General features: G+C 36.0%; 1 protein-coding gene across 1 annotated transcript; it reads left to right on the top strand.

Moving 5' to 3' along the window:
- The first annotated feature begins 10,195 nt into the window (after positions 1 to 10,195).
- Positions 10,196 to 12,363, top strand: tnni1d (troponin I, skeletal, slow d). The gene is made up of 6 exons (XM_056455508.1): positions 10,196 to 10,266; positions 10,350 to 10,391; positions 10,932 to 11,063; positions 11,161 to 11,250; positions 11,431 to 11,613; positions 11,740 to 12,363. Exons 1-6 carry the CDS (start codon positions 10,204 to 10,206, stop codon positions 11,839 to 11,841), a joined length of 612 nt encoding a protein of 203 aa, XP_056311483.1. The 5' UTR covers positions 10,196 to 10,203; the 3' UTR covers positions 11,842 to 12,363.
- The last annotated feature ends 822 nt before the right edge of the window (positions 12,364 to 13,185 follow it).

Here is a 13,185-nt window from a genome sequence, read left to right as displayed (position 1 = left end):
GTTAATGAAACTGTCCGGAATGCACAAACCAATATCCAAGATGTCCTGTCGGGTGTACGATGTAAAGGCACTGCTGTTCTGCATGAACAGACCCGGAATGAGCAGGAATAATACTGCAAAATTGCAGAAACTAGAGAGACGCTGAGCCTTGCGAACTGAACGCGCCGCCATCTTGTCTCAGTATTAAATGATGTAAACAAAGCACGCATCAGAAGACATTTCCGCATCATAGCTTTCGTGTGTCACAGTCACCAGCGATCTAGCCCATGCAAATCACTGAAGAACTATAAATCTGCCAGCAAAAGAACTACAAGATCCAGTGATGCACCACTTACACACCTGCCCTAGATTATGTCTCATTGCAAACACTCATAGCTGAGGCTGCTCAAAGACTCATTGCAAGGACTGTATAAACAGTACACACACATTGTTGCTAAGTATTGTTGAACAGTTTTGTGAACATTATGACTTGCCTTGTCTTGCCATGTTTTTGACCCTCGCCTTGTTTGTTTACGTTGCCTGCTGCCTGCTTGTACTGACTATTGCCTGTGTAATTGACTACGACTCTGATTGTGACAGTTGCTCGCCTGACCATCTCTCTATAATAAACCCTACGTTTGAATCTTCACTCCCTGTTGTCAGCGTCACTTCACATTACAGTGAGACTTATGTTTCTCTCATTATTTTCATCTCTCTTCACCTTTCTTTTCATCCCTGTTAAATATTTTTCCATGTTGTTTATTAAAAATAAAAGCATGTTTCTGCCCCCCCAACACCCTCTGCATCACTCCACTGCTTGAGAAAGACTGACTTACACAATGAATCACAGAAATAATATATGGCTTACGAAAAATTCAAAAAAATTATTAAAATGCCTGTACGATATGTGGGGATGTAACGATTGACTGTGAGCTGGTTGAAAATCAATTGATATATGTGACGATTCAAATTGGTGGAAAGTTGAATGAATTGTCATTTTTTTAACAGAAGGGGGCGCTGTATTTACAGGCACAAGCTCACTTTACCTGCACTTTACCAGCGGCGAGCATAAGATTGGGCAGCAGAGTAAAATGACAGCACTGAAGTGTGCCAGACAAAACACAAACTGTGTGCAAATACAGCGAAAAGACGTTTACTTGCACTAAGAGAACAACAAATATGATGCACATAAATCATCAGCGAAGTGAAAAACTACAGGAACAGGACATCTATATGCAGGCATCCAGGAGTCTCTATACATATGTAGGAGACTCCCTGAACTTCCAGGAGACTTGGGATGTCTGGGTTTAGGAAAGGCTTTCCTCTCCACACCAGCCATCTCAGTCCCCAGTGAAAGGTTTTTTTTCAGCAGAGGATATTGTAAATGTGCAAGAACCTCAGCTTATGCCAGAAAACATAGATATGCTGATAAATATATTTTTAACTGTAAAGTCCCAGCACAGTAACAGTTTTAGTTTGTTTATATTAACGAGACTTCTTTTGTTTATATTATTATTATTTATTTATTTATTTATTTTAAAATAGCAATTTAGTTTTGACAGAAATATATTATTTAGCAAAAAATTTGCTGCATTTAAGACAAAAATGAAAGGGCTCTTCACCCTAAATTTGTTTCAAGTAATTTTGTTTAAAAAATCATGACAAAATCGTGAATCGTGAGATTAGTATTGTAAATCGTATCAAATCGCGAGTCAGGTGAATCGTTACATCCTTAACTATATGTTCAATTTATCATGAATTATGTGTTTGCTCATGCTTAACTGATGCATAATTGTGAACAGTTTGATCATGATTTACAAGTTTAACTGAGTTTAGCTAATGCATAATTCAGGACCCTTAAAATGTTTAGTTAACCATTGATTACTAGTTATTTTGTTTTTAACTAATGGTTAACTGTAAACAAATTAACCATTAATTAATGCTTAACTAATGTATTATTTAAACCCTTACAATAAAGCGTTACCAGTTTATTAGCTCAGTGAATGTTTCCCAGTGTGTTTATGTATGTTTTGTACTCACCTGTTAACAGTCATTCATTATCTGCTCAACTGTTAGTCTAATAAAATTTTATGGGCTGTTTGTAAACTTACCTGCTGCTGAGAATTTGTTTCTTGAATGAAGACTAGACCCCTAAACCAATTGATATGATAAATAATCCAAGGCACTACCAAGAGCTAATTGACTTTCTACATTAATATTTTTTGTCTGTAACCATCAACGGCAGTCCCATGGCCAGTGTGGCACCCTACCCTATGTTTCAGAAGAGTAGTACAACATATTCTTCTACAATACTTGCTACGTCTCAAGGCACAATCAACTCACTTCCCAAAAGAGAATGCTAGGGTTTCTTACATAATATCTCTGTTAGTGTGGCACAGAGGCTCTGTGTTTAGCATTGTTGCCAGCTATGAGTCCCAGCTGAGTCAAGATGCCTTTCTGTATGGAGTTTGTATGTTCTCATCACGTTTGTGTGGGTTTAATCAAGGTGCTTTAGTTTCTCCCACAGTTCAAAGACATTTGGTGTAAGTAAATTCAAAAAGTAAACTGGCCATAGTTTGTGAATGGGAGATAATCAAAGACCTGAGTTTTAGCAGGAAGGGCATTCCACTGGTAAAACATGTGCAAGAGTAATTGGCAGACCATTGTACTGTGGCAACCCTTGAAAAGGAAGGTAGTAAAGCAAAGGAAATCACAATGTAAAGAAAAGAAAAACTTAACACAACAAAAACTTACTTTGCAACAAAAGTTACTTGCTATCACCATGAGTGTATTTACTCTCATAGAAAAGGTCATAGGTCATTCTCCATCTGCACTGTGAAGCCCAATGAGTTTAATATGAGCAGAAAGTATTGCCTGAAAGACTTCAGAATTCATCCTGCTGCTTTTGTCAGCAGTCACATCATCAATAAGAGAACCAGTTTCATTGACAGCCATACATGCCCATGCAATGTCACTACTACCACCATGCTTCACTGCTTAGGATCATGAGAAGTTCCTTTCCTTCTCCATACTCTTCTCTTCTCATCACTCTGGTACAAGTTGATCTTGATCTCTTCTGTCCATAGAATGTTGTTCCAGCACTGTGAAGTCTTTTTTAGAACTCTAAAACTTCTGTTTTTGAAGCTTACCAATGGTTTACGTCTTGTAGTGAACCCTCTGTAATTAATCTGGTGTAGTCTTCTCTTCATTGTTGACCCTGACACACATACACCAACCTTTTGAAAAGTGTTCTTGATCTGGCCAACTGTTGTGAATGGTGTTTTCTTCACCAGAAAGAAAACACTATTCACATGGTGTTGCTGAGCTCACTGGTGCGTTCTTTCTTTTTAAGAATGTAACAAACAGTTGTCTGTACTACAAAGGCTGTAAAACTATGGGTTAAAACTCAATAAAGTAAAGTGCTGTTTTATTCAAACTGAGCTACCATTCCTTGGCCATGTTATTTCTGCTTTGGGCTTGCATCCAAATTCAGTCCACATCCTAGCTATACAGCAAGCACCTCCTCTTCATGACACTCAGTCTTTGCTTTCTTTTCTCGGACTTGCTGGCTAGTATTGCAAATTTATTTTGCTACATTGGTTTTGCTACTCTTCATGCATTTCTTCGGAAGCCGAGTGGGTTTTGTTGCACAGATGAAGCTCAGAAAAAATTTCACTCATCTGAAATATGTAATTACTACTAGCCCCGCCCTTGCCCCATTTGATCTTTCTTTACCAACAAGAGTCACTATGGATGCTTTAGATTATGGCATTGGTGCTGTGCTTACCCAGTGTCATGGTACTACTGAAAAAACAGTTGCTTTTGTATCTAGGACATGGTCAGAGTGTGAAAGTATTCTACAACAAAAAAGGAGGCATTGGCATGTGTTTAGGTGACAGAAAGTGGCATACTTACCTTTGGGGCTGATATTTTACTCTTTTCACTGACCACAGCCCTTTGTCTACATTGCTCTCCACAAAGGGTCTGGGACACACAGGCATGAGACTTGCCGCATAATCTGCAGGCTTATTGTACTTTAATTACAGCATTTTATGCAAGCCTGGCTGAAACAATGTGACAGCTGATTGTTTGTCCAGACATTCTTTCCCTCCCACTAAGCACAGCCCAGAGCAAAAGCCAGAGATGGTGGCAGTACTTTCTCCTGAGTTTTCAGCTGTTACTGTAGAGAAGCGTAAGACCATGTGTAATGACTGTCCAATCCTTCAACAAGTTAAGGCTTGTATTGAAAAGGGGTAGCCCCATAGTGCGAAAAGCTCAACTATGCCTCTTTATTACCATGTTAGGAATGAGCTACATGATGGTACATTGGTACATGATGGGTATGTAATTTGGGACACACATTGCGTGATCATTCCTGCAGCATTACAACCAAAGTTCATTAAGTTGGCACATGATACTCATTAAGGGATGGTGTGCACAAAGACTTGTATAGGTAGCCTGGCATGGATTGCCATATGGAAAATGCCATCAAATCATGTTTTCAGCATGATAAAACTGCTCATACCCTTGTAGTTCCACTTTGCCCTGCACCTATTCCAACTACTGCATGGGAAAAAACTAGGGAATGATGCAGTTGGGCCATTGAATAATGCTCCTGAAGGATGCAGCTTTGCTTTGACACTCATTAATACAGTAAATGGCCAGCAATTGCATTCGCACCTGATGGTACTTCTGCAACTGTCAATAAGTTCCTTTAGCTGTGAAACAAATCCACTTGAACTTGTGACTGACCATGGGTCACAATTTGTTTAGGCAAAGTTTGAGGCATTCCTTGCAGACACTAAACATTGTTGTAGCTCTGTCTATTATCCCCAAGGAAATTGTGAGATTGAACACTTCAATAGAGTGTTCAGATACTGTTTACAGAACACAAATTTGAAGGCATAGAGTGAACAGCTTTTGAGACTGAGTGTTTACATGCCTTACCTTCTCAGCTTTTGCATGGCAGTCAAATTTAGACAAAACTGCATGTGATTGGACTTCCATGTGTGGCTCCACCAAATGGTAAACAGAATTTGAAACAAACCATCCAACAATCACAAAATAAAATGAAGGAGTATATGAATAGAAAATGCAGTGTGCAACCTTCTAAGTTCCAAGTTAGGACTTTTGTGTGTATTAGGAAGGTTATGGCTCAGAAAGGCCCAGCAACATTTCTTCTTTTAGTTGGAAGTGTTTAGAATGCTATGAATCTGGCACCATCTGTAATCAGTACTATCAAATCTGATACAGCTTCTCTAGCTGAAGACTCTTGCTGAAGAACTTCCAAAAGCACCTCAAACACCTCAGGTGTTGCTCTCTCCTGCTTGTACCTCATAGCCTCCTAGATCTTGTCAGGCTCCAGTGTGGGTATACTTTAACTTGTTAAAGGTGCAGTAGGTGATTGTCTTCGGAAACATTTTTTGTTGTGCTGATTGAAAGTCTCTTTACATTCCAGTAGTACCGATTAAAGTAAATGATCGAAATGTATTTTTATGTATTTTTATATTCAAGACTTATATTCAAGACTTAAAAATGTTCATCCAATCAAAATAGTGTCAGGACGACATCTCCCATAATTCGGATTAGTATCTTAAACTGTCTGTCAGCAAAGGCAGATTTGAACTAGTGTGCACCTGTTTGTATGCAACTCCGTCGTTTGTGCATACATATGCTGCGCGTTCAGGAAAGAGTGAGAGCAAGGGCGAGAGCGAGCGGTAAAAACATGCTGAATCAAAACTTTTTTTTAATTTTGAATCAGTATTGGAGTTAATTTTGCACGCTGGAGGAAGGACGACACCATGGCTAAAGTATTTTTCTTAAAACTATTTTAGTCACGCAGAGCTGATATAGATTAAGTTGTTATGAATTGGTTATATGCACAGAAGTGTTGTTCAGCCACTGAAATCTTCTGGCGATAGATTGATGTGACTGTTTTTATTTCATAAGGACCTTTTACAGCATCGATAATGTCGATTTTATTTAGTTTATCAACAAAACATCAGTGAGTATTGCTATTCCGCCTAGCCTGTTTTACTGAGCTGAAGTTAGTTTTATTTTCATATTGGTTCATTTTTGAACAATAATGACCCGTGACGCACTCCCTATATTGTTTACCGCTACTCTGAATATTCGATCATAAAAGTCATGTAAGTATGGCTCAGTAATGAGTGTAATTCCTGCATGCCACCGGCCAAGCTTTAGCTTTAGCTCAACACAGGAAAGAGAGTTCTCTTATTGGCTGCAGCTCGTCACTACATCTGACCGTATGTGGGGGCGAGTCGGCCAACTGCTCTGGAATATTCAGCATGCTACATATTGGATTTCCTTCTGCGAGGTGTCTGCGACGATTTTGCGAGCCTCTTCGATGCGTTGTTCGGTAGTTCACACATAAAGACTGGCGAGTGCACCTGTAGATTTCTTCCCAATTACAGCCCGATCTGTCGGCGAGCTTGTTAACTTCCAAATCTGGCTCAAATCAGACTTAAAATCCTGTAGTGTGAACTAGGCTTTACTTCCTGCGTAGTTACTTGTTAACAACGAACCATTATTCTGATCTAAAATGCTACCTGAAGGGTAGCTAAATGGTTTACACCTGTGCCAAATTGATTGATTATCTGCTTGTGGTCCACCTGAACTTTGTTAATAAAACATAGTTTAATTTTAAATTATTATGTAGAGAATAAAAGAGAAAATTTGCAAGAATAAAATATGGTGAACTTAAGATAAAACACAGAGTAATATTATTTTAATGACGATAAAAATAAAGCTCAAAGTAAATGTATCTCTCACTTAGTTTTATGATGTTTAAAGATTAAGATAAACATAAGCAACCTTATTATCTGAAGTGATTTTATTCATTCATTTGTTTTCTTGTTGCTTTATTAATCCGGGGTCACCACAATGGAATGAACCGCCAACTTATTCAGCATATGTTTTATGCAGCGGATGCCCTTCCAGGGGCAACCCATTACTGGGGAACACCCACACACTTCCATTCACACACACATACACTACGACAATTTAGCCTACCCAACTCACCTTTACCACATGTCTTTGGACTTGTGGGAGAAACCGGAGCACCTGGAGGAAACCCACGTGAATGCGGGGAGAACATGCAAACTCCACACAGAAATGCCAACCCCAGACAGGGCTCGAACCAGCTGTTAATTTGAATGGCAGTTCCCCAAATTATAAGCACAAACATTCATCTGAAACCCAGTGGATTTCAGTTGGAAGTAGAAAAAGGTGGATGAGAGTTTATGCAAAACAAAGAAACAAAACAAAAAAAAAAAAAAAAAATATATATATATATATATATATATATATATATATATATATATATATATATATATATATATATATATATATATACACACACACACACACACACACACACACAAAGTTGAAGTCAGAATTGTTAGGCCCCCATTGAATTATTATTTTTTTTTTTTATATATTTTTCCAAATGATGTTTAATGGAGCAAAGAAATTTTCACAGTATGTCTGATAATATTTTTTCTTCTGGAGAAAGTCTTATTTGTTTTATTTCGGCTAGAATAAAAGCAGTTTTTAATATTTCAAACACCATTTAAAGGACAATGTTATTAGTCTCTTTAAGCTATATTTTTTTCTGATAGTTTACAGAACAAACCATCGAGAATTTGTAACTGCTATTGTCTGTTTGCATGCATAAGTGAGAAATGAACTGCAGTTGACCTTGACGAACACAAACTCTTGAATGTAACAAATGTGAACTGTTGTGGCGTGAAGCGCTCGAGGAAACTATCGTTGAATGGTTATGAAAATGATGTTAATTGAACTATATACTATAACATGTAAAACAGGGACTTTCAAAAAGCAACTCATGAAAACATCTTAATCGTATTATTTGATATTAGATTAAGGCAAATAATTAGATTAAAGATGTCCATGTAAAAGCAGTCAGTGATGCATTAAGCCATCAGTGGCCACTGAGAGGATACTATAATATTAGTGATGAGCACGTTCTTCATGTGCTAGGATCACGTTTCAGAATAAATAGCTTAAGCACCTGTTATGGATTGTGGCAGCATGTCAGCAAGGTCATTTGTCTGCTTCCTTCCATTGTTTTCTTTCCTTTGTACTATAATCTTTAATGAATGTGTGTGTTTGAGGTGTAACAATATTCCATATTGAAATCTGCATCAAATATTTATTCATACTTATGACTTCACATTGAAATAATGTTAAGTGTTAGTTAGCACAGTTGATACTTTTTGCTTATTTATTATAGGGATTTGACCTTTAAGTTGACCAGTTACAGTGAAGAACTTTATAAATGCACAAAACAGGCTGGTTACAGATGTTGCATAGCTTTTTGTAAGCTAATTACCCAATCTTTTAGAAGGCGAAAACATGGGGTTTTGTTTTTACTTGTAGTAAATCCATAATTAATTTTCATAAGAGACATCAGTGTTGTTAGTAGATCATACCAAGAAAACCTATGAATTGAAAGTATCTACATACGTATATGACTGTTAAAGGGAAAACTTCCTTCCTGAAAACCTCCTCACTGCTTACTCACATTCAAGTGGTTACAAAACTTTGAGTTTCTTTATTCTGCTGAACAAAATATCTGCTGATATTTTGAAGAAAGCTGAAAACTTTTCCATAGTAGAAAAAGCAAATATGATGGATGTCAATGGTTACAGGTTTCCAGTTTTTTCTTCAAAATATCTTCTTTTTTTTTAACAGAAGGAAAATCAGACAAGTTTACATTTTGGGTGAACTATCCCTTTTGTTTCACTAAAATTGTTTAAAATCTTTTCATATTAGTTAAGGAAAAATACCCTTTTCATGTAAGAGTCAGGAGAAGGATTGAACTGATTTTTTTATTAGATAAACTATAAAAATTTTTAAATCACTACCCAAGATTCAGCACTCTGGCATTTAAATATTTTGGTCACACTTTATTTTGATGGTCCGTTTGTTGAATTTAAGTTAAATTGTATCTACATGCCAACTGATTCCCATTACATTATAAGTAGACTGCTAGGTTGGGGTTAGGGTTAGTGTAAGTTGACATGTACTTGCAAAGTTTCTTATAATCAGTAAAATGTCTGTTGAAGTCGCAGTATCAACAGATATTAAGCAGACAGTCTGCTTATACTCAAATGGACCATCAAAATAAAGCGTTACCAATATTTTAGTACTAATATGAAAAGTACAAAAGAAAAAACTCACATTGTATTTATTATAACATGATTATATTATGTCAGCAAATTAAATAGAAAATTTACTTTCTCTATATGCACTATAATTTAGTGTTAGATTTGATCTTTTCCATTTAGCATTACTTTTCCCCAGCTGCTTAATTTAAAAAAACAGAGCTGTGATTTGTTTTGCTTACGACAAATCACAAAAATATTGTAAGAGGTTATCAGCATGAGGATGATAAATATTCATGCTGTCAAATTTGTGTTTGTTTATGTTTGTGTATATAAACTCGGTTCCAGTTCAAGGAAAAGTCACTGTATATTTTTGTGCATTGTTGTATTGTCACAGCTTTGCGCTGCTGATATTTCATCTCTAGAACACCACCAAGGCATTTTTGGCAACAGACACTATATCTGCCAGCCAGTGGTGGCTGGGCTATAAAATCCTTTGTCTCACCCTGTTGTTCTACCTCCTGTCCATGACCATCAACCAGACAAAACACAGGTACAGCATCCATGCTTAAAGTAGGTTAAACAACTGACTTTGTCTGGAGAATCTATATTTAATATTTGTTGTTTTGTAGGTTTCATCTGGCATCTCAAGTTGAATTTCTATTTAAGTCATCACAATGGGCGAGTAAGTAAATGCTTTTTTTTCAATTTATAATGCATATAGCAGTTTCACATTGTTTTCATTTTTAGTGAATATTTAAGTTCTGTAAGTTACTACTGAGCTTAACCTTCGTTATAACCTATAATCAAAGAGACACATTGATAATTTGGGGCAATGTGCATCAATTGAGCAAAAATACTTAAAATGCATTATTTACTGATCAACATATGCTTAACATAACTTTAGTAATTTTACAACATAATAAAATATATGCCTTACTGATGTCTGTTTCCATTTTTGGTTCTCAACAAAATGATACTGACAGTCCGGTAAGCATTTCAATTTCATACTGTTTTCCATATTTATAAAAAAGTAGTGGACATTGCTTTTAGTATTCACATTGCTTTTTTTATTATGATTTATCTTTTCTTTACTTGGCAGATACGAAGGCCTGGAAATCCAAAAGTGGACAACAAAGTATGTCTTGGTAATTTGCAGAGCAACATTATGGTAATATTATACCAGTATGTCATACCAAAATTTCTCTCTCTCTCTCTCAGCCAAAGTCCAAGATTTCAGCATCCCGGAAGCTTTCTCTGAAGGTTTGTTTTCCTTTCATAATTAAGATTTTAATTTTTGCTACCACTTTGATATTGGGATCACTTCTCACTTTGAACTTGTTGCTTCTTAGTTTGCATATTAAGTATTTATTAGTTCTGTACTTGTACATTTTATACAAATTGCTTATTCTGCATGACCTTACTCTACATCTCTCAATCCTATCCAATACTTACATACTTTACCACTATATCAACTACATTAATAGTTGAGGCTGTAATTGCTGCCAAAGGCGCATCAACAAAGTATTGAGCAAAGGCTGTGAATCCTTATGTACATGTGATTTTTTTTTTTAATAAATTTGCAACAATTAAAAAAAAACTTTTTTTCACATTGGCATAATGGGGTATTGTGTGTAGAATTTTGAGGAAATAAATAAATTTAATCCATTTTGGAATAAGACTGTAACATGAAAAAATGTGGAAAAAGTGAAGCGCTATGAATACTATTGCATGTGTTCCCCATTCTAGAGTGTTATCTGTTTGTTGTGAAATTTTAATTAAGGTTTTTCTATTTTCAATTAGATAATGCTTCTTAACAGAGCAATGGAAGATTTGGAGAAAGAGAAACAGGAGAGGGATGAAGAGAAAAATTGCTACCTTAAAGAAAAACACCCTCCTTTACAGCTTTCTGGACTCTCACTAGGGGAGTTACAGGTGATGAACTCAAAAAGAAGATATCTGAATTAAAAGCTGTTAGCTAAACATGTTGTTTAACCAGCTGTGTTTAATAATGTTGCATTTTTATCTTTAGAATCTTTGTAAGCAACTTTATTCCAAAATTGACACAGTAGATGAAGAGAGGTACGACTATGAGGATAAAGTCAAAAAACACAACAAAGATGTAAGTATAAAGCAAATCAATACATAGTATTCGCTATATACCAGAGGTTTTAAACTTGGGTACATTTACATAATAATTAGCTGCTTTGACTTTTAAAGCGCTGTAGAAATAAAGATGAATTGAACTGAATTGAATTATGCACCCCTTGTAAATGAAAATGTTGCATTCTCTTGATTTTAGATAAATGAGCTTAAGTTGAAAGTTCAGGATCTTGGTGGGAAGTTCAAGAAACCTGCCTTAAGGAAGGTGCGTGTGTCTGCTGATGAGATGATGCGGGCCCTGCTTGGATCCAAACACAAAGGCTCCATGGACCTCCGTGCAAATCTAAAGTCAGTCAAGAAAGAGGACATCAAACAAGAAAAGGTCAGGCAAAACATAAAACATATGCCAAAAAAGCTAGTAACTAAAAACATAAAACTCCACATTATAGCAGTAGGTGGCATAAATTAAATATAGCACTACAATGCAATGCTCTTTTGTGTCGAACAGGTTTTGACCAGTGAGGTTGGTGACTGGCGTAAGAACGTGGAAGCTATGTCTGGCATGGAGGGAAGAAAGAAGATGTTTGATGCTGCTGGTGGAGGCCAGTGATCCTCTTCTTGAAAGCTAACTGACCTTCAGAATGGTCCTAAATGAGACTAAAGAGTTTTCTGGCTTTGTTGACCACTCTGAGCTTCAAAATTTTTTGCTAATTCATATTACCTGCACATGCATTATGTTTCTTCCTTTAAAGTATTGGTTGACCCAACTATTTCAGCCACATACATGTATGTTAATCCAAATGAGAATTATGTTCTCATTTTTGAAATAAATACAAAATTAGACATTTTAGAAGAATGTTGATGCAGCTTGTTGCTGTACAGAGAAGGTTAACAGTAACCTAGGGGCTTTAAAAATAAAGTTTATTCATACATATTGTGAAGATCACAGATGATTCTGAGGCTCACACTGTAATCTGCATTCTGTATACACTTCTCTAATTTCACTTTAATATGTATGCATAAAAGCTTAGTATAAGTTAGACAGAGATACAGTATATGTATGTTTGTGTGTGCTACATTGAAGTCTTAAGTTAGCATTAAACGCTGCAGTATTAGCAGAATATCACTCAAACTCTTTTCACCCCTCCTTTTTTTTTGTTTTTCGAACACAATATTTTGCCAAAGCAAATATGAACAGTGTTTATTAGACAGTGTTGCAGTCGCGACCAGTTCATTCGAGTCTGAGCTGAGACTGAGGCCAGAGAGGTCAGAGTCGAGTTTGAGTCCATTTATTTATTTATTTATTTATTTATTTATTTATTTATTTATTTGTCTTTTACAAAAGAGAATATAATGAACATGCATTTAATTAACATTTAAACTACCTATACAAAATATAGCAAGTTTGGGAAGCCTGTCCTGTCTCTTACTTAAATTAAATTAATCAAGTGGAAACTGAAACATACCAGCACAATGAATAATTATTTATATATAGTATAAGCAGTATATATTGGGTGCTCCAGTTTCCCCCACAGTCCAAAGACATGCGGTACAGGTGAACAGGGTAGGCTAAATTGTCCGTAGTGTATGAGTGTGAATGAGTGTGTGGATGTTTCCCAGATATGGGTTGCGGCTGGAAGAGCATCCGCTGCGTGAAACAAATGCTGGATAAGTTAGCGGTTCATTCTGCTGTGGCGACCCCAGATTAATAAAGGGACTAAGCCGACAAGAAAATGAATGAATGAATGAATGAATATATATATATATATATATATATATATATATATATATATATATATATATATATATATATATATATATATATATATATATATATATATATATATATATATCTTTGTTTAACAAAATAATTTGTGCTCTGGGCTTTTGTTTTGGCTGCAGAAGCATCATAGCAGACTTAAATGCAAATTGCAACAAAATACATGAAGTGGTC

The sequence above is a fragment of the Danio aesculapii genome, chromosome 4 (assembly GCF_903798145.1).
Source record: "Danio aesculapii chromosome 4, fDanAes4.1, whole genome shotgun sequence".
NCBI lineage: Eukaryota > Metazoa > Chordata > Actinopteri > Cypriniformes > Danionidae > Danio > Danio aesculapii.
Note: the sequence above shows the minus strand (reverse complement) of the source record. Positions and strands in the feature narration are given on the sequence as shown.

What these genes read in the sequence shown, in the direction of transcription:
- tnni1d (XM_056455508.1), top strand. Translation starts at nt 10,204, where the DNA reads ATGATTTATCTTTTCTTTACTTGGCAGATACGAAGGCCTGGAAATCCA. An exon ending in TCTCACTAGGGGAGTTACAG is followed by an intron (nt 11,064 to 11,160) that starts GTGATGAACTCA and finishes TTTTATCTTTAG; the next exon opens with AATCTTTGTAAGCAACTTTA. An exon ending in AGGACATCAAACAAGAAAAG is followed by an intron (nt 11,614 to 11,739) that starts GTCAGGCAAAAC and finishes TGTGTCGAACAG; the next exon opens with GTTTTGACCAGTGAGGTTGG.